Source organism: Alexandromys fortis, unplaced genomic scaffold (assembly GCF_014885135.2).
Source record: "Alexandromys fortis isolate MF-2015 unplaced genomic scaffold, M_Fortis_MF-2015_v1.1 scaffold_9, whole genome shotgun sequence".
NCBI classification, from domain to species: Eukaryota; Metazoa; Chordata; class Mammalia; order Rodentia; family Cricetidae; genus Alexandromys; species Alexandromys fortis.
The window spans coordinates 2,438,384-2,460,115 of record NW_026067892.1 but is presented as its reverse complement, the minus strand read 5'-3'; the positions used below and the strand labels follow the sequence as shown (position 1 = coordinate 2,460,115).

The 21,732-nt window shown below is 47.1% G+C and overlaps 1 protein-coding gene across 1 annotated transcript; it reads right to left on the bottom strand.

Moving 5' to 3' along the window:
* Positions 1-6: 6 nt before the first annotated feature.
* On the bottom strand, positions 7-5,768 carry Srsf3 (serine and arginine rich splicing factor 3). Its single transcript, XM_050143843.1, has 3 exons — positions 5,611-5,768; positions 1,862-2,069; positions 7-668 (listed from the first exon to the last, which is right to left on the bottom strand). Exons 2-3 carry the CDS (start codon positions 2,065-2,067, stop codon positions 485-487), a joined length of 390 nt encoding a protein of 129 aa, XP_049999800.1. The 5' UTR covers positions 2,068-2,069; positions 5,611-5,768; the 3' UTR covers positions 7-484.
* Between the last annotated feature and the right edge of the window lie 15,964 nt (positions 5,769-21,732).

Genomic DNA, 21,732 nt, shown 5'->3' with positions numbered 1-21,732 from the left:
AAAAAAAAAAACTGAATTCTCTCCTATTGGGGAATCAAGAACGGATGACTGGGAATACTTTTTCGCCCCCTTTATTGGTTAGTGACTTAAGTTTGTTTCAGAAAGACTTCTACTTTACCGGTTGTAACACTAAAAACAGCTGCCTGTTTTGATAAATACTACAGTTGTGCTAGTAGAAATCACATCTGTGAAGAGCTAGTTGAATGTAATGTTGATCATTATGGAGTCAAGAAATGGAAAAAGGCCTAAACTGAAGTAAAAGGGAAGACTTGGAAAGATGCAACTAGAAGATGAACTAGAAGACAGATCCAAGACAGAAGTTACTAACTACCAACATGAATAATACACCTACAGACAAAAGCCAACACTCAGCACAACTCACATACCCCAAACTACACCCAGCAAACGTTTCATAGAAACCTCAGATGTTCTCAGTAAGTTAAAACCCACCAACAAACTTAGCAGAAATACCTGCTCCTACTAGCTACTCCATTACACCAATGCCTCTCTCTAAAACGTGCTCTCTCAAGTACCTTCGCCGAGGTGGAGGACTCCTCCTACGGTAATCATCTCGAGGGCGACGACCCCAAGAGGGAGGGGGGCCACGATTCCGACTTCTTTTCTCACCGTTCGACAGCTCCACTCTTACTCGGCAGCCACATAGTGTTCTAAGGAGAAGGGGCACTAGTCACAAAATTGCTCATAGCAGGCACGGTGGTCCAGGGAGTCCATCTCAATCTCTCCTGATTCCACCCAAATGGAACCAAATTTGACACTCTTAGGAGTTGTCCAGACCTGTTTGGTCTAAGTTTCTAAATTTGCTAAACTCTTTACATAGGTTAAAAGACCAAACAAATCTTCTCAAATGGGATTTTTTAAAAGTAAGAAAACAATTTTACTACTTATCAGTCTGGCTGAGTATGTTGGTATATATACACCTTTAATTTAATTCCAGCACTAGGCAGAGAGGAAGCCTCTTTCTTTGCCAGTCTAGGCTAGAGAATCTACTTCAAAATAAAGGCTACAAAAAGGGCTCAGTAGTTAAAAGCACTGGCCACTCTTGTAGAGGACCCGGGCTTGGCTCCCAGCACTCCCAAAGTAGCTCACAAGACAACCTACAATTCTAGTTCCAGGGGGTCAAACACCTTGCGGCCTGTGACTAGTAGGAATGCATAGTAAAGACATAACATACAGGAAAAACACAGGAAGCCCAAATTAGAGACGGTCTCACTGTGTTGCCCTGGCTGTCCTCAAACTTGAGTTCAATATTAACTGTTAGTAGCTTTAATTATTAAGGACCTTGGTTTTTGCCTTTGTATCTCATATATTTCTACTATAACTTGTTCCCTTCAATTTTTCATTCTATACACTTCTCTAACGGCTTGGAGATACACTACGATTACATTCGCTGTTTCATATTATACTCCTCCATTATTATTTAACAACTGGCATACAAAAAATTCTTCCTAATAACAAAAAAGTTCAGCTATGGTTGATATTTTTCCTTCATTTGTCCAGAGCCATCACAGAGTTAATCCAGCACATTTAGGCAGTTGATAAGAGACCCTTGCAAACTTTTACTATTCCAACTTGTAGGAACACGTAACTAACCTACGACGTCAGAGCTACCGTCAATCCTTTTCACATTATAAGGCAACGTGATAGAAAAGTATCCTTTCGTTCCACTTGTTCTGAAAGTAAGGCTGGCTTTGAACTCCTGTCTAACTGTCAAGTGCTGGGAATTCAGGTTTAAGACACATCTGGCTCTAAGTCACACACCAGCAGGAATGTTTGTGACAGCCACGTGTCCTAGAAAATTGAAACACTAGAAACCAGATTAACTATTTGCCATTAACATTACCTTCCATCTAGCTCTCGGACAGCGTCAGCAGCATCTCGGGGATCCTCAAATTCAACGAAAGCAAAGCCAGGAGGGTTTCGAGCAACCCACACACTTCGGAGCGGTCCATAATAGCCAAATGCCCGTTCTAATTCAGTCTTGTTCCCATTGTTTCCAAGATTACCTACATACACCTTACAATCTAATGGACAGGAATCACGATGCATTTCTGTAAGAAAAAAACGACAACAATATTTACCAAAGCAGTCTAGTTAAAAACAAATCGTAGAAATTTAAAGAGCCTCAGAAATATAGATTAGTGGTATTTGTCTAGCATACACAAGCTTCTGGACTCAAGCCTAGAAGCAAACATGACCTTTATTTAAAACAGAAACAAACTAAAAAGGCCAACACACAACTACAAATCCTACTGTCAAAGAACCCATGCTATCTATCCCCCACCCCACACTCTTCCTCCATAATCCCCAGAAAACAAAAAAATTTTTAAAGTCAGCAGCCAGAGGCAGGCAATCTGAGTTTGAAGCTAAACTGGTCTTTACATGGAGTTCCAAGCCAGACAGGGCTACAGAATAAATATATTCTAGCACTTGGGAGGCAGGGGGATCTGAGTCAGATGCCAGCCTCATCTCACTCTTTTAAAGCCATCAACGGAACTGAGAAAACACCCAAGGATCAAATAGATCAATTAACACAATATGGACTGTGAGTTAGGGAACAGTTTTGTTTTTCCAAGAAAGTTTCTGTCAAACAGTCCTGAGTGTCCTAGATTTTGCTAAGAAATCCGCGTGCCTCGGCAACCCAAGTGCTGGATTAAAGGTGTGCCACCACAGCCCGGCCCAACTTTTAACTTTGGCCTTGAACTGTGCCAGACTCTACCATCAGTTCTGCATATAATATGCAGAACATATGAGGCTTGACTGTTTAACTTCAAATTAAACCCAACAACCAACAGGAGGTGGGGTGACAGTGCTCAGATGGAGCTAGGTGTTCAAGACCAGCTTCCACTACTGACACAGGAAATCATCTTAAACATTTTAAAAAGTAGTGCACGCCTTTAATCCCAGCACTTCAGAGGCAGGGCCAGGTGGATCTCGTTGAGTTAATAATGGCCAGCCTCCTCTACAGAGCTAGTGTCTGGACAGTCAGGGTACTCAAATCAGTTCTGTCTCAAAAATCTAACAAAAAGCTGGGCCGTGGTGGTGCACGCCTTTGATTCCAGCACTTAGGAGGCAGAGACAGTCATATCTCTGTGAGTTCGAGGCCTACAGTCTGGTCTACAGAGGGAGTGCCTGGATTCAAAGCTACACAGAGAAACCTGTCTTGGGGGTGGGGGAGTAATCCTAACCCATCATCACACAATAGTTGACAAGGAAGAAATTACAGCTGAAAACAGAGATGGATACACCTTCATTATTCAATCACAGCCACTCCATTAAGTTTAGATAAACGACCACATTTGAACCAAACAAGCAATATATAAATGCTTCCATATGCCAAAAGTTACAAGCTTTAATTAAGTTGCAAAGCCTTCACTTAAGCTTCCTTAGGAGGGCTGTGGAGATGGCACAGCAAGTAAAGGCTGCCCACTCAGGTTGAGCTACAGGACACTGTGGGAAAAACTCCCGCAAGTCATCTTTCTGACCTTCACTGTGGTACATTTATACCACACCCCAAAGACAAGTTTATTTTGGTTTTTAATTGTGAAGAGCTCCACCTGCCTCTGCCTCCCTGTGCTGGGGCCATCACCAGCCATCACCAACACTAAAATGTTTTTATAAAAGGCTTCCTAGCCAGGCAGTGGCAGTCCACGCCTTTAATCTCAGCACTCGGAAAGGCAGCTGGCCTCTTGGTGTGTTAGAGGCCAGCCTGGTCTACAAGAGCTAGTTGCAGGTCAGGACCCAAAACTACAGGGAAACTGTTGGGGGGAGGGGGTCACAACCAAAAGCTTACAAGATACATCACCACAAAACTTTCTGCACTACCAGAACAATACTCATACCACCTCAAATGAGACTCTTATGCAATCAAAATGCTTCAAGCAGCCAATCCATGTGCTGATTTTTTCAATTTTCTGAGAAAGAGGATTTATAAGTGTGCACTCCCCACACCTGGCTCCATGTATGCTTTTCTTCCCCAAGCTTATGGGAGTCTGGATATGGCTCAGCGGTAGGGGCTAGCCTAGAATGCTAATACATCTCTCTACAGCACTATTCCTAAGAACTGTGGCAACCTAAGGAGTTCCAGGAAGTTATCCCAAATGTAGTGCAGCAATCAGAAACATACGACAAACACTACAAAGTGAAAATCTTGAAAATGTTCGAAGACTGGAAAAAGACTTTACAATTTCCAGAATATGAAACGCCCAAAGTGGAAAATCCAGACTAGTGACTGACTGCCAGGAGTTTTTGAACTGACAAATATTTTATGGAGTTTAAGTACTGAAAGACAAGCGTAATTGAGCTCATGCAAGTCCAGCATTAAATTTGAAGAAAATCTCAAGGAGAGATGGGGACAGTTCCAGACAGCCAGGGCCACAGAAAAAGAAAACTAGGAAGCTCAAAGGTAGCTTAGGCTGCATGAGACCCTGCCTCAAAAAGCAAAATATCGGGACGGTGGTGGCACGCGCCTTTAATCCTAGCGCTCAGGAGGCAGAGGTAAAAGGGTCTCAGGGAAAAAACAATCATACCAGACAAAGGTTCCACACCGCTGTGGATGTCTTAAAAACTACCACAGCCGGCACGCATGCCTGGGACTCACTAGGCCGAAAAATGACAGGTCAGGAGCCTGGTAAAGAGACCCTATCTTCACAGGATAAAAAAAAAAAAAGGCACGTTACCTTCAAAAACCAATCTTTTAGGGCCGGGAGGATAGCTTAGCTGTAGGGTGCTTGCTTAGTACACACAACGCTAAGTGCAAGCCCCAGCACACGCACAAAATTTTGCTTTTAAAGAGAAACTAAAAGCACGGACTATAACAAGAATGCAGAGCACGCCTTAGGGACACACGTTCAGTAAGCCTTTAATCTCACACTCCCAAATGAAAAGGAAATCCAAGAATTCACTTTCAGTGCCTCCCCTACTAGAAAGGCAACGATTATCTAAGTAAAAATTCCAGTCCAGGCACATCCTACTTTGTCGTGACCCCACCCTGTACCCAAGACTCGGTTGAGAGACCAAGCCATTCCGCGAAAATTAAAGGAAAATAAAGCTCATCCATCCCCGGTTTTCACACCTGTGAACGCAAAGGTCAAAGAAAAAAAAACCCACCAAACTCAACTTCAACTGGAAACACAATTTAATTACATCCGAATTCTAAAGCAAAAACTAAACCAGCATTAAATAAGACCGTAGGGGGCTTCAGTACATAAAGGTCTGGTTTGACTCTGACTTTAAAAAAAAAAATCAGACCCTATCCCAAGAAAACCTAGAGCAAAATAAAAAAGGAAAAGGAAAAAAGGCGCCATCAGATTAAAGGCCGCAACGTGCAGAATGCGGTTCAAGATCGGCCCGCTCCGAAGCCCGGTCCCGAGTCACCGCTCTCCTCGGCTCCCCGCCACGGAAATGAGAAAAAAACCCGATTCCGAGGCCGGGAAGCATCTCCGAGCCGGCCGGGGGCCCCCGCCGCCGCCCGGGACCGAACGTCACAAAATGGCGGCGGCGCCCCTTTGTCTCAACCTGGCGCCATTGCGCCGGGCCCCGCCTCGGCTCTGTGCGACTCCATAGCCCTCCCTCCCGCCGCCGGCCTCTTACCGAGATCCTGGGTTCGAGAACCGCAGCTCAAATTCCAACACTCCGACGAGGCCCACCCGCACACTCGCGATCTGCTTCCGCAGATGCTCTCAAAGCCCTGGCGTCCACGAAATGGCGGACCACCGCCTTCCCCTCGCCCCTAGTTATAGATCCCGTTTGTGCCACGTGACCCAACCCGCTCGCCCAATCAGAGGCGGCAGGGGCCGTGACGTCAGGCGGCGAGAAACCGCGGTTTCTGGGGGCGCGCGCCGGCCGTTCCGTCAGGTGGGCGGGGACGCGCGGTGGCGCGAGCTCGTCGCCGCGTGCCCGCTGGCCCCGGAGGTGTCGTTCTTGGGCTCGGCCATTCCCCCCACACTAGCCCAGACCCCTTCTGCCTCACTTCCGCCCAGCCTTGACGCTGCCGCCATTATTCCCGTGCCACGGTGCTTGCAGCCGCAGGCACGGATCTCAGTCAAAAGTGCACGCTTGCCCCCTCCTCGTTGGGCTGCGATTCCACAGCGACGCAACGACTAGAGAGCCCGAGAGTCGTTGTCAAGGTTACCGAGCTGGGGGCTACCTAACTGGTCCCCCACGGTGGCCGCCCCGGCCTCTACCCGGGGAACAGTCTGCCAAGTTTGCACAGCTCTTGTTTTCCCGCCTCTCGCCCAAACCGCGCGCGGCTAATGAGGACGTCTGGAAGGGGGGGAAAAACGGTCACCAGGATCACATTCACACAAGGGAAGGTTCTCCCGCCATCCTGATGCCTGCAGGGGCACCTGCAGCCTTTGTAATAGCTTTGCTCTCCCTGGCAGCCGCCGCAACTCCCTGGGCCTCTGCACACAGCCCCAAGAATTGCTGGATAGCGAAGGAGAAACTGGATTATGAGAAATCACCTTCCTTGATCAGCCACAGACTTTGTCTCAAGGTCCCAAACTTACCCTCCGCCTAACTTTGATCAGGCTAGACTGTTTTATCGCAGATTTAGTTATTTCTGCTTTTCCGAAAAATGAAAACACTTGACCAGTTTTCCAGGCACCTTAGTTCCTCCACGGGTAAAGAGGTGGATTCATACTCCATAAGGAAGGGGGGCGGTGCAGACTACAAGTTGTTAAATGAGTTTGTGTTGTGGCCTGATTGTAACGAAACTTTTTATCTCATTTCCTTCTGGATGCCCGCCCCCCGCCCCGTCCTGAGACATAACATACTGGGGCTGATTTGTCCCCTTCTCCCTTCTGTTTTTCATTCTCCCTGCCCCAGGCCTGTAATCTCGGGACTCAAGGAAGTCCAAGGAAGCAGAGTTCAAGGTTAATTTCACACAGTCAGTAAGTTCTAGGCCAGAATAAACAAGATTCTGTCTGAAAAGAACAAAAACCTGATGTAGCTACAGTCGTTTTCTCTGCTCTAAAACTGGTAGGTAATGGTCCCCTTTAATTCGTCTAATCCATCCACAGCACACTTGCTTTTTTTTTTTAACCATGTCTCCCTGGTCCAAATATTGGGGTTTGTTTGTATTTTTTAAAGGGTTTGTTTTTTTAGATTTATTTATTGTATATACAACATTCTGCCTCCATGTATGCCTGCACGCCAGAGGAGGGCACCAGATCTCAGTACAGATGATTGTGAGCTACCATGTGGTTGCTGGGAATTGAACTCAGGACTTCTGGAAGAGCAGCCAGTACTCTTAACCACTGAGCCATCTCTCCAACCCCCCGTTTTTTGGTGTTTTGAGAAAGGGTTTCTCCATGCTATCCTGGAACTCACTATGTAGATCGATCTGGCCTCTAACCCCGAGATCCACCTGCCTATTGAGTGCTGGGATAAAAGGCAAGCACCACCATGCCCAGCAAGCACATTGTTGTTTGGGTCGGAGACAGTCTCTCTCCAGCCCAACCTGGCCTAGCACTCACTTCCCTTGACTTCATTTACAAATGTGTGGGATTGCGGTCAAAGCTATCCTGGACCCATGCAGACTTTGGGATGCAGCTCAGACACATCCGACTGCAGTCCAGGACTGAGTTCAGGGCAAAACTGTGCTTCCTCGGCTTCCTGGCAGGATTCTGGGCAATTGTGGGGCAGGTGTTGACACCTCAGCTCCACCTTGACCCTATCTCATCCCCCACTCCTAAAAATAAAGTGTTAGGGACGTCATTCACAGCAGGGACTTGACTCTAACACGTGCAGGGCCCCAGATCCCATCTCCAGCATTGGCAAAAGTAAGATAAGCCCCGAGAATGATGGCCAGATGCTAATTATTATGCACAAGGTTTAATATAATTTTTCCAGAACAGGATTTCCTCTGTGTAGCCCTGGCTGCCCTGGAACTTGCTCTGTAGATCAGAATGGCCTCCAACTCAGGGGATTCTCCTGCCTCTGCCTCCCAAGTGCTGAGATTAAAGGCATGTGCACCATGCCCAGCAAGATTTAATATTTTAAATATTGTGATTGGCTTCAAGTTTCAGTAAAGCACAACCTAATAGGAACACAAACCATAATAGTGCTTCCTTGACTGCTTGATTAGCAGCGGTCTCTTCCTTGAGGGTTAGCAATAGAAGGGATTATTTGCTTAAGTGTAGGGTTGAGTTAAGGGAACTAAGGACCAGCAGAGGCACTCTTGGGGACAGCTCTGGCACCAAGAAGGCAGCAGGGTGAGCCAAACAAACTAGGAGAGGAAAGGTGGCAGCCTGGGACTCTGAGTAAAGGAAGCAGAACCACATTCCTTTCTGGGTGCTCAGCACCCAAGGAAGATCAAAGACTCTCCCAGCGAACTCTGTCCAGCTTTTCCTAGTCCCATCTCTACAGGGTGGCTTATTTCTCTCTACACCATAGAAGCCTGAGGGCATGAGAGCTGGGTGGTGCAACCCAGCTTGAAGTTAACCTCCTAGGACACAGAGCAGACAGGGAATTGATCCAGGGCTGTACTGTCTCCTGCAACTGCCATTAGGCACCTGTAGCTGTTTGGGCTCAATTGAGATGTGCTGAAATATAAAGGAAGGAAGGAAGGAAGGAAGGAAGGAAGGAAGGAAGGAAGGAAGGAAGGAAGGAGAGAACGAAAGCAAATCATTTGAAGGCAGCAAGAACAAAAAAAAAAATTCAAGATGTCTTCATTTTTACACTGACTCCTTGTTTGAGTGAAAGGATTTTGGAGAGGTGTTTTGTTGTTGCTGTTGTGGTTTTCAGGTTTTTAATTTAATTTTACTTATTTTTTTCTTGAGGCAGGGTTTTACTATGTAATTCAGGCTAGGCTATCTTGGAACTCACTGTGTAGACCAGGCTGGCCTCAAAGGCACAGAGATCCACTTGCCTCTGTCTGAGTGCTGGGATTTAAAGGTGTATGGACCACTGTGCCTGGCTTCGGTTTTGTTTTGTTTCTTGTTTTTGGAAATAGGGTCTTGCTGTTCTGCCACTCTGGGCTATAAGAGACTTTGTCTCAAAATGTACAAAAATAAATAAAAGTAATTGATAGACTATTTCAGTGTACAGTTCTCCAGGGAGCAGGCTCATAGAGCAGCAGGTGCCCTGACATCCTCCTGAGGATCTTTCCACACTAGCAGGGAGCCTGGTGAAGGAGGCTCTCACAGGACCTTCTGACACTCCCGCGTGGACAACAGCTCCCAGCCAGCCACCAGCTTACGATTTCCTGCTCTTTTTTTTTTTTTTAAACAAATTTGGTTTTTGTGTATGGATATTTTGCTTATAAGTCTGTGCAACATATATGAGTGCTTGGTGCCTGTTGAAGCCAGAAGAGGGTATTGGAGCTGAAGTCACCGACAGCTGTGAGCTGCCCTGTAGGTGCTGGGAATTATAGACGGGGGTCCTGCTGCACAGCCAGGCTGCCTAGAGATGTGAGCCACCACACACAGTTCAGGCTTTTTTATTTGTATTTTTAAAATTATTTTTAATATCCAATTTTAGTTTATGTGCACAGGTTTTGGCCTGCACCACAGGGGTGCCTAGTGCCCATGGGGGCCCACAGGGGTCCTCAGATCCTCTGGAAATGGAGTTACAGGAAATAGTGAACCATCACGGGGGTGCTGGGAATTGAACCCAGGTCCTCTATAAAAGCAGCCTGTGCTCTTTAACCACTCAGCCATCTCTCCAGCCCTTTGTTTGTATTTCTTTTCATTTTATGTGAAACAAAGTTGAAATTTATTAAAATATTTATGTGTAGGTTAGGCATGGGTGAAAAAAAAAAGTGGTCAGATAAAAAAACAACAAAACATACTCCCAGGAGCTGTGGGGGTTTCTCAGCCGAGATGTGAAGCACGGTTAATAAAAACTCAGAGGGAGAAATTGGGGTTCAACCTGAAGGCCAGAAAAGCAAAACAGCCAGCCACTGGCTCTTACCTCTACTTCAGTCCTCAAAATGGTGATTCTGCCTCCAAGAATCTCAGAAAGTCTGTGTCTGAGAACTGTCTCCTCCCGTTTTATAGTTTTATAATCCTTTCTAGGGCTGAGATTAAAGGCCTGCACCACCCTGTTTCTATGGCAACTAGTGTGGCTACTGGGATTAAAGGTGTGTATCACCACTGCCTGGTCTGTGAGGAGACCAATGGGGCTGTCTTACTCTCTGATCTCCAGGCAAGCTTTATTTATTAAAATACAAATGAAATGCCACTACATAGATTCACTCAATCTTCTTATTAAGAAAAAAAATTCTCTTCACTGGGAGGTAGTGGCACACACCTTTGATGATCCTAGCACCTGGGGGAAAGAGACAAGCACTTCTCTCTGAGTTTGAATTTAAAGTCAACCTGGTCTACAGGTTTTCAGGACAGCCAGGACTAAACCTCCTCTTGAAAAACAAAAAGCATTTTTTTTAAGGCAGGCATGGTGGTGATAAATATCTTTGATCCCATCAAGGGCAGGAAGATCCCTGTGAGTTTGAGGCCAGCCTGGTCTAACATAGCAAATTCCAGGCTAGCCCTCAAACAAACATGTATTATACAGACATATAACCAAAACATCCATACAGGAAAAAGCAAACTCATTAAAAAAAAAAAAAAACTTGAAAACAAAAATCAAACCCAGCAAATACAGGAAATCTGGCCAGTTAGCCCATTAGCCGTAAGTTCCTGCTGTACACGCAGGAGTCTCAGAGGGTCATGTGGGAGCCTGTCTCACATGAGGCCCGGCCTCAAAACAAACAAACAAAAAACTCAGCAAAACCATAAAGTCTCCCCATCACTACAGCCCACCTTCTCAACATTCCATCCCTGGATCTGGACATCCAGGGACCCTAGGCAGCAGCTCCCTCCCTCCTCCCTGCAGCCCTAGGCAAGCAAGTGCTCTCTATGATTTTGACTATGTAAAGTAGCTCCTCTTTGTAGAACCCTTCAGTTGTCTTTATGTGGCTGCCTCATTCAGCATCATAAAGAGTCCGCTAGGCTCGCTAGGCGATAGCACACCATGCGTTTTTTACATGGCTTCCTTTAGCAGTTGTTTGGGGACCGATTTACAGACTGGAAAACCATTGATTGAGGATGTATTTATTAGGTACTTTCTCCGGTCATTGAGAGGGGTTGGGGGAATAAAATGGTGAGCCAGAAGACAGCCTCACTCTTGGGGCTATACTAGAGAGAGAGAGAGAGAGAGAGGGAAAGGAAAAGGGTCATATGGATCCTGGTGAAATTAGTCACACAGAAAATGGCTCAAGGGGGTTAGAAACCAAACCTTAGAGAACACAGAAGAAGTAAGGCTTGGTGCCCACCGGTACTCCCAGCTCTTTGGGAATTAAGGTGAGAGAATCAGGAGTTCAAGTCCAGCATCAGCTGCAAACTAAGTTTCAGGCCAGCCTGGGCTACAGAAGACCCTATCCCAAAACCAAATCAGTGAACAAACTGTCAGCAGGGCTGGCGAGATGACTCCGGGGTTAAAAGGACACACTGCTCTTGCAGAGGATCTAAGTTTGGCTCCTGGGATCCACACCAGGTGGCTCACAATCACCTGTAACTCTAAGGCCTGGGCATCCAGTGCCCTTTCTGCTTCTCTGGGCAGCTACACATGCATGGCAGACACATACACATGAATAGAAATAACAAGTTTGGTGGGCTTTGTTTTGTTTTGAAATGGTCTCACTACATAGCCCTGGCTGTCCTGGAACTCACTATGCAGACCAGACTGACCTCAAACTCACAGAGTTCCACCTGCCTCTGCCTCCTGGGTGCTGGGATGAAAGATGTGCACCAAAACACTCAATCACAGATTAAAAGTGGTTTTTTTTTGTTTTTGTTTTTGTTTTTTCGAGACAGGGTTTCTTTGTGGCTTTGGAGCCTGTCCTGGAACTAGCTCTGTAGACCAGGCTTAAAAGTATTTTTTAAAGTGTTGGGCCCTTAACACTTTAATACAAAACCAACACATAGAGGAGGATTTTTGTTTTGCTTTGTTTGTCTTTATTTTTGAGACAGAAGTTCAACCATGGCTACATAGTGAGATTTGACTTTATAAAGGAAGGAAGGAGCCTAGCAGTGGCAGGATCTCTGTGAGTTCAAGGCCATCCTGGTCTACGGAGTAAGTTCCAGGACTTCCAGGGTTATGTAGAAAGACCCTATCTCAGGGAGGGGGGGGGGAACAAAAAGAGAAGGAGGAGGAGGAGGAGGAGGAGGAGGAGGAGGAGGAGGAGGAGGAGGAGAAGGAGAAGGAGAAGAAGAAGAAGAAGAAGAAGAAGAAGAAGAAGAAGAAGAAGAAGAAGAAGAAGTGTATATTTTTTTTTTTTTTGTCAGTTTGTTTAGACTTCACTCAGCAGCTATCCCTACAGTCCAATTATTTTGTTTTCCCTGAAGGTCTCTCTCCAGAGAGCAGATCTACCAGAATAAGGAAGCAGAGGCTCCAAGGCGGGTAGGTAAGATGAAGCACTGGAGAGAGCCGTCCACAGGGACCCCCAGAGCCAGCTCTGCCATACGAATGGCAGTCCAGACAGAAGGCTGTTGACCACTAGTAAGTCTTCCACAGACTTCCAGGGTTCTCCGCCCTGGCAGGGTCAAGTACCCAGTTGTCACTCTTGTTCTCCTTGTTCAGCCTAAGTCCTGAGGGAGGGTGTGAAAGCTGCAGGCCACTGGGAGGCAAAAGCATTAGCGGCACAGGTGGCTGTTTTCCTGCCCTCATCTTCCACACCCTCCAAGATCTCCATCTAGCTTTTAAACCTAACAATAGGGGCCTAAGTACCCCAGGCCAGCCTCAAACTCACTAGGGTAGCTGGGAACACCCTTGAACTTCTGATCCTCCTGCCTCAGCCTCTCAAGTACTGGGCTACAAGCCTACATCACCACACCCACCCAGCAAGGATGTATCTTTTTTTTTTTTTAATCTTCTTTTTCTTCTTGAGAAGTTGTCTCACTGTGTACCTCTGGCTGTGCCGAACTTACAGAGAGGTACCTGCCTCTGCCTCTGCTGGAATTAAAGAAGCAAGCCTTAATTAAGAAGTATCTTAATTTGCAAGCTACTCCTTCTCAAACCGGTGACTTCTTCCCCCCCCCCCCCCAAAGCTCTCTGAGGGCTTTGGCTGCAGGAGACTTTTGCTGCTTTATTTACACAAGCAACAATAGATAGGAAGCTGTGGGACCAGAAAGGTCAGAAGACAAGCCGGTGGGAGGTAACAGGCTAATTAGGTAATTACGGGGCCGTGTGGGCGGCTATGCACTGGGTTGCTAGCAGCATTTGGGCAGAAGTTGCATCTTATTTCTGTTACTATTGCGCATGACTCACTCACATGCTTCTGCTCCAACAGCTCCAGGAATTCCATGTTTCACTCAGTCCTCTCCGTAAGGCTGAAGAGGACATGAGCCTTCTGCTTCTAAATTCTGGCAAAAGGGGAAAAAAAAAATTCCTATTACACCTATTTGTCGGCCTCCTAGATTTTCCTGTGTCTTTAGATTTTTCTGTTGTCTCCAAACCCACATTTCTCAAGCTTCTCGGGGTCCCTGGGGCTGTGTCAGGATGCTATGCTATTCTGAAACTTGTTGGTTTGAGACAGGGTCTCCTGAAGCCCAGACTGACCTTTAACTTGATGCACAGCTGAAGCTGGCCTTGAACTCTTGGCTCTCCTGCCTCTGTCTACCAAGTGTTAGGAATATGAATGACAGGCGTGTGCCACCATACTGGGCTCCTTCTAGAACACAAACTAAAGGCTTTCGTCCCCAGAACTGTTTTCTCTCTAGAGCCTTCCCTGTCACAGGCAGGTAGATCTTTGTTGTCTCAGTGTAGAGAAAGGAGTACTGGGCAAACTGTGCGACCTTTTCTAGCTTTTGTGCCATGACCCCACGGGGAACAGGTCTTGTGTTGTTGAGATCACACGAGGCTCCACAGAATCCCCTCCACTCCCAGATAAGCCTGGGCCGCTGACTGAGGAGGTGCTGACTGGAGATATCAGAACGTCAGGATTCTCAGACCTGGTGCTGTTCTCCCCAGTACGAAGGAAGGGCAGGCCTCTTGAGTGCGAGTCTGGGATGGAAATGAGAGGAGTTGCCTAGTAACTGTCGTCTTCAGGACATCTTAGGTAGCATGGCATACTATTGAGTTGGGCAGGATGGCCATGTCTGTAATGCCAGCATTTAAGAGCACTGAGGCAGGAGGATTACTCTTGAATTTGAGGTCAGCCTGGGCTACATAGGTTGCAGGCCAGCATTTAGCCTTGTCTCAAAAAAGCAAACAAACTGGAAAGATGGATCAAGAGTTGGCAGTGCTTTGTGTACTATCTTTATGTCCAGAGTTCAAACCCCAGCACTCACATAAGAGGCCAGGTGTCCCACACAGGCCTAGCAATCCCAGCTCCTGGCGGGGAGGGAAGCAGTCGGATCACGGGTTGTCTGAATTCAAGGAGAGACTCTGCCTCAGAGGAACCGGCAGAGGCTGACGGAGGAGGACATCCCATGCTCTCTTCTGGCTCCACTTACACACACAGGCCACATAGGCACACCCAAATAAATGTGTGTTAGCTTCTTTTTCAGATTGAATTCTATGATTGTAAATTGTGTGTATGTATCTGTGTACAGATATGTGCTTGTGAGCGCACACACCTGAAAAGCCCCCAGGAGCTGGAGCCCCCAGGAGCTGGAGTTACTGGTGGGCGTGAGGCTCTTGACATGGGCGCTGGGAATTGAACCTGGGTCCTCTGGAAGAGCAGTACATGCTCTTAACTGTTAAGCCATCTCTCCAGCCCCCATAAATTGCTTAAAGCCGGGGTCAGGAACATAGCTCAATGGTCGAGTGTTTGTCTGCCTGCGTGTACAAGTTCCTAGGTTCAGTCTCCAGTAGAGGGGGCTGGACACTCAGAAACTGCTGTCTGTTTTGTTGGCCCTGGCGTTGGTGCTTTCTTCATTTCCCAAGATCACGTTAGGCAATGTCTGGAAGGATAACCGGAAAATGATGTCCCATGAAGAAGGGAATATTCTGGGTCCCTCTGCCCTATGCATCCTGGGAGCTCTCAGCACACTGCGGCCTGACCCGCAGGGCAGATGACCTTCTGGAGCACAAAGCCATCTCCCCTGTGTCTTGTCACCACACCACAGAAGTCCCAAGGCATTCGGGTACAACCCAGGGAGCAGCCTGGAGGTACGGAATGACCCATCGCGGCTAATTGCAATCTGCAATAATTGCTACCTGGGCAGGCACAGGCCTCTGGCCTGTGCAGATTGATCTGCTGGGCGGAAAAGGGTAAATTGAAGATAACTAGTTGTTTGTCAGGCAGGAAGAAAATCCAGTCCCTGGGCTAGCAATTACCAGCTGAGCCATGCAGAGCCACTCACAAAACACGGTCACAAGGAAGATGAGGAACCAAGTACTTGGAGAGCCGAGCAGGCATGCTCACCCGGGGCAAGCAAACAGAAGAGGACTCCATTAGCTACCGTGAAGGAATTGTTTCTGACCCTGTCTAGAACAATTGGAGGCTGGGACATTAGGAAAGGATTAACAGCGGGGTGTGGTGACACCCGCTTTTGATCCCAGCACTGAGGAGAGATAGGCAGATCTGTGAGTTCAAGACCAGCATGGTCTACCCAGTGAGTTCCAGGAGAGCCAGAGAGCTCTTGTCTGAGGAAACTAAGAAGGAGACCTGTAGGACAGAAGGTGGGCAGCAGCTGGGGGAAGAGGAAAGGGGCGGGCAGCAGCTGGGGGAGGAGCCTTTGAAGCCTGGAGCCGCTGACTGGAAGGAAAAGGAAGGACACTGGGAAATCCAGAGGGGACGGAGCACCTGAAGAGCCAGCGAAGGGAAACTGGCCTCAGTGGGGGAGAGAAGCAGAAGCGGATGCAGGCGTCTGCACAGAGACGACAGAAGCCGAGGGGAGGCTCTCTGGCTCTGATTTACTGAGTGCGAGGTGCTGCGAGAATGACTATTTGAGTAAGATGCTGAGGAGCAGGGATGGGTAAGGAGGGCTGGTGAAAATCTAAGAAAGATAAGCTTTGCCGGGCAGTGACGTCGCACGTCTTTAATCCCAGCACTAGGCAGGCTGATCTCTGTGAGTTCAAGGCCAACCTTGTCTAAAGCTAGTTCCAGGAAAGGCACCAAAGCAACACAGAGAAACTCTATATTGGAAAAACAAAACAAAAGGAACAGTAAGCTTAGAAACAAAACTGTCACCAGATGGATGGGTCCCAGTGACAGGTGCCAAGAGGACATTTGTCCATCAGACCAGGTCTTTCATCTCGGCCAGTTCATGAAGAGTGAAAGGTGGGGACCAGGTCTATAGTGCAGAGGAGATTCTAGTTGAACGGTAACAATTTGGGGTTCATCAGTAGAGTTTGTCTCTGGGGTGCTGGGAAGTTTTGACTTGGCTCATGGAGAAAACAAAACAACAAAACAAAACTGAAAAGCCAAACTCGGAAACGACAAACGCTCAGCGTCTAAAGGCCACCATGGAGGAAGAAGAGTCCACGATAGAGAGTCGGAAGGTAGGGCATTATATCATTATATCAAGGATGGAGAGCTGGTCACGGCCAGCACCTGTAATCCCAGCCCTTGGAAGGGAAGACCAAGGCTACCCTTAAGTACACAATGTATTGAGGCCAGCCTGGACTCTATGAGAACCTATCTAAATTTTTTTTAAAGAAATGGGCGTTTGTGCGTGAGTGTGTGTGTGTGTGTTTGTTCTTGCAGAGAACCTGGGTTCAGTTTCCAGCATCCATATGGTGACTCCTAACTGCCTATAACTCTAGTTCAAGGATCTGGCGCCCTCGTCTGGACTCTGAGGGCACTGCATGTGAGTGGTACATAGACACAAAGACAGGCAAAACTCCCATATACATAAAAAAGGTTAAATAGGAATAAGCATCCACACTGATCCCCAGCCACAGAGCCTCACTCCTGCGAGTCTTTCTATCCTAGATTTCTTGTGCATCTTTCCATAGTCTTTGCATATGCAAACACACCCTACAATAATCCTTTTGAAAACAGCAGCTTAGGGCTGGTGAGATGGCTCAGTGGTTAAGAGCACTGCCTGCTCTTCCCAAGGTCCTGAGTTCAATTCCCGGCAACCACATGGTGGCTCACAACCATCTGTAGTGAGGTCTGGTGCCCTCTTCTGGCCTTCAGTCATACACACAGACAGAATACTGTATACGTAATGAATATATAAATATTAAAAAAAAAAACCAGCAGCTTAAAGTTAAAAAGAAAGAGACCCCATTTGGGAAGCTGAAACAGAATATCCAAGTGTGAGGTCAGCATGAACTACATAATGAGGTCCAGACCAGACTAAGATGATAGCAAGACCCCACTCAAAAATGCGGGGAGAGTGTGCTCTCTGGAAGAGCAGCCAGTGCTCCTGACCAGTGAACCATCTCTCCAGGCGCACACCACACACACAGGCACACACACGCATGTGCACACACACACACTCACACACTAGTGTGTGTTTGCACAGGTACACACACATACAGAGGCCGAGGGACAACTTGCAAGAGTCCTTCAAGAAGACCTGCCGTCTTCTCCTTCACCGTGTGGAACCCAGAGACGGAACGCAGGTCACCAAGTGGGACAGCAAACCCCCATGTCCACTGAGCCAGTTCACCAGGCCCATTTTAGTTTTCTGCCTGCATGTATCCCTGCAGGCCAGGAGAGATGGTTGTGAGCGCATGTGGTTGCTGGGAATTGAAAAACCAAAAAAAAAAAAAAAAAAAAAAAAAAAAAAAATTAATAAAAAAGCCCCACCAGAGGGAGTGTCACCCATGAGTTAGAGACCAAAAACAACAAAAACAAACCGTGTTACCTGTGTTCAAATGTATTTTTTAAAAAAAAAATTTAATGAATCATTTTGCAAGGTTTATTTGTAATGCAAGCAGCCACTCCCTAATTTGCTTTGGAAATGTTGGTGTTTGTGTACAGGATTTTCTTAAACCGTGAAAGACGAACATCTGCAAACCACACCCTGACCGCTTAAGTTTGTCACAGACAAAACCAGCCAAGCGAGTATGACGTTATTAAAAAAAAAAAAAAAAACCCACAAAGGCAGCCCAGAGAGGTGGAGGTGCGGGGGGGGGGGGGGGGGGGGGAGCACATGATACCAGGACCTGTGGAGAGTGGGGTGGGGTACCGGCTTCTTTATTCCAGGAAACTAGCACCCCAAACAGGACCGTACCGAAGAAAAGATCATGCCATTTTTTTTGAAGGAGAGACTAGGGGCTGGAGAGGTGGTTCAGGGGTTAAGAGTGCTCGCTGTTCTTGAAGAGAACCCCAGTTCAGTTGACAGTACCCACATCAGGTGGTCACAAACATCTATCACTCGCGTTCCAGGGGATCCAAAGCTCTCTGGTCTCCCACCCACACGAACACAAAACACATAAACGTATGCAAGTACACATATAGAAATAATTAATCTTTTTGGTTTTTCGAGACAGGATTTCTCTGTGTAGCCCTGGCTGTCCTGGAACTCACTCTGTAGACCAGGCTGGCCTTAAACTCAGAGATCCACCTGCTGCTGCTTCCTGAGTGCTGGGATTAAAGGTGTGCACCACTACCACCTGGCTAAAAATAAATAATTTAAAAAATTTTTTTCGAGACAGGGTTTCTCTGTAGCTTTGGAGCCTGGCCTGGAACTTGCTCTTGTAGATCAGGCTGTCCTCGAACTCACAGAGATCTGCCTGTCTCTGCCTCCCAAGTTCTGGGATTAAAGATGTGCAACACCACAGCCTGACTTAAAAATAAATAAAAAATTAAAACCATTTTTTTTGAAGATTTATTTATTATACAATGTTCCTCCTGCATGTACACCTGCATACCAGAAGAGGGCACCAGACCTCATTAAGGATGGCTGTGAGCTACCATGTGATTGCTGGGACTGGAACTCAGGATCCCTGGGAGAGCAACTAAATAGTGGGGGCAGGTACTGGGCAAAAGAAGTGGGGATATGAATCTTATTTTGAAACTTTTATAATCATTGATTTACACAAAACAAAAGCTTTAAAAGGAGAGATGGGGGCTAGGTTGGAGTGTAGTAGTAGGGTTTCTGACAGGCATGGGCAATGTGGCAATGTCTGTGTCCTAGCCTAGCACTGAAGAGAAACAGAAACGAGCAGAGAGAAAGCCCATAGGCTCTCTCTTGGTTTTTCAAGACAGGATTTCACTATGTAGTCCTGACTATCCTGGAACTCACTCTGTAGACCAGGCTGGCCTCGAACTCACAGAGATCTGCCTGCCTCTGCCTCCCTAGTACTGGGATTAAAGGTGTGCACCACCGTTGGCCAGTGGTGGTGGCACATGTCTCTGCAAAAATAAGTTCAACTCCACACAAAAATGCAAAAATAGTTGACGTGGGGCTGGAGAGATGGCTCAGAGTTAAGAGCATCTCCTGCTTTTCCAAAGGTCCTGAGTTCAATTCCCAGCAACCACATGGTGGCTCAACCATCTGTAATGGGATCTGGTGCCCTCTTCTGGCCTGCAGGCATTCAGACAGAATATTGTATACATAAGTAAATATTTAAAAAAAATAGTTGACATGGCATTTTGGCGCAAGCTTGCAGTTTTTACTTTATTCTTATTATGGTTTTCCGAGACAGGGTTTCTCTATGGCTTTGGAGCCTGTCCTGAAACTAGCTCTTGTAGACCAGGCTGGCCTCGAACCCACAGAGATCCGCCCGCCTCTGCCTCCCAAGCGCTGGGATTAAAGGTGTGTGCCACCACCTCCTGGCTTTGCTTTATTATTTTTACTTATTTAGTTTTGGTTTATGTGTGGTAGTGTTTCTGAATGTATGTATGTGCACCACACTTGTGCAGTTCCTGCAGAAGCCAGAAGGTGGTGCTGGATCCCTTGAAACCAGCAGCAGATGGCTGTGAGCTGCCCAGTGGGTACTGGGAATCAAATGAAGAACCTTCCTCTGCAAGAGCAGCAGGTACTTCTACGTGTGGCTATCCTCCTGCCTCAAGAAGGTGGTTTTAAATGCTCTCAGTGGGGCGAATGTCCTCTTCCCCATAAGCTACAATTTCTATACTTTTAGCATAGTCTCCAATTGCTTATCCTGTTAGTTCGGGATGCAGAGCTTCGTTTAATAAGTACCCCAGGGCTTGAGATCCCCTCTTTTTCTGATTAAGACTCAGGCCCATAGCCAACTGCCGGCAACTTTCCACCCCGAGGGCTCTGATGAGCCGCGTCAGCCTACGACTGGGGAAAGAGAGGACCAGAGCCTCCTGCTTCTGGCGACTCTTGGGTTGATTTCGGTGTGAGGTGCACTTACAGCTCCTCAAAGATCAGGCTCTTGAAGCCACATAAGGTCGAGCAGGTGACCTTTGGGCCCTGACCTGTCTCCACGGCCATGTTTGCTGGAGCACACATTTAGGGAAATTTTTACAAAATCATTCGTTTTCTTTTAAAATGACGTAGAAGCATGTTTGTCTATGTGGAGGTATGGGCACAGAAGTGCAGGTGCCCACAGAGGCCAGAATATGGCATTGGATGCCCTGGAGCTGAAGTCACAGACACAGCGAGCTCTCCGACGTGGGTGCTGGGAAGCAAACTTGCTCTTAACTGCTGAGCCACCTCTCCAGCTCCCACTTTTAGGAAAATGTTAATTGGTGCACCACAAACCCTCTCAAATTAATTCTGGAAAATCCTATGTAATCTGTGAACCCTGACAGACAGTCATAGGGACATTAGCGGTTCTGAGATGGCGTGTGACAATGAGACCCCCGTGACTTTCCTCAGCCCACTGCTTTCTTTACCCATAGACATAGAATGCATGGACCCAAACAACTCCGTTTACAGGGAACGTATGAGCTATCTGTCGGTTGGCAGTGAAAACAGTTCTCGGTCTCTGAAAATCTGGGAAGATTTAGGAGTCTCCCCAAGGAGCTGGAGAGGTTCATGATTCAGGCAGCTCCCCACCCCTCCCGTTGAAAGAGTCCCAGCAACTCCCTTGTCTCCCTGGGAGGTTCCCAAGCAAACAGTGAGGTCAGCAGACATCCTATCCCTTTCAGTCCTGGCTTCCAGAGGTTTTTGTTGTTGTTGTTTCTGGGAGCATATTTTCTCCCTCTTTTTATTCAGAAGCTAGAGTTCTTTTCCTCTCTCCACTCGGATGCCTGCAGGCTACCCACGCTGGCGTATTTCTCTCCCTTCTATTATTTGGTTTTTCAAGACGGGGTTTCTCTGTGGTATCCCTGGCTGTCCTGGAACTTGCTCCATAGACTAAAATGACCTTGAACTCAGATTCGCCTGCCTCTGCCTCTGCCTCTTGAGTGCTAGGATAAAAGGCACGCACAACCACCACCCTGCAAGTTTATTTATTTTTGAGAAAAGATTTTATTGTAGCCCTGGTGGGTCTAGAACTTACTCTGTAGAACAGTCTGGCCTCGAACTCACAGAGATCTACCTGCCTATGCCTCCTGAGTGCTGGGATTAAAGGGTGCCACCTACCTGGCCCTGGTATCTTCATTTACGAAGGCTGAACTGGGAAGCAGATGTAACTTGGGTGGTGATGGCCCCTAGGCCAGCCACACCTTAATCTCTTCTTGACATTCTCACCCCCATTTCCCAGAGAAACACTGACTCATTGTAAGGCACAGTTGTGGTCACCTGGAAAAAATTACTTTAAAAACTGTATTTCTTAAGATTTTTCCAGTCCTTTTCTCCTCGTCAGCAATCATGCAGCTTAAAGAAAATAAAATCTCTAAGCAGGCAGGGACGTGGGAGCCAAGGAAGCCATCTTCGCACTACGAGTAAGCAG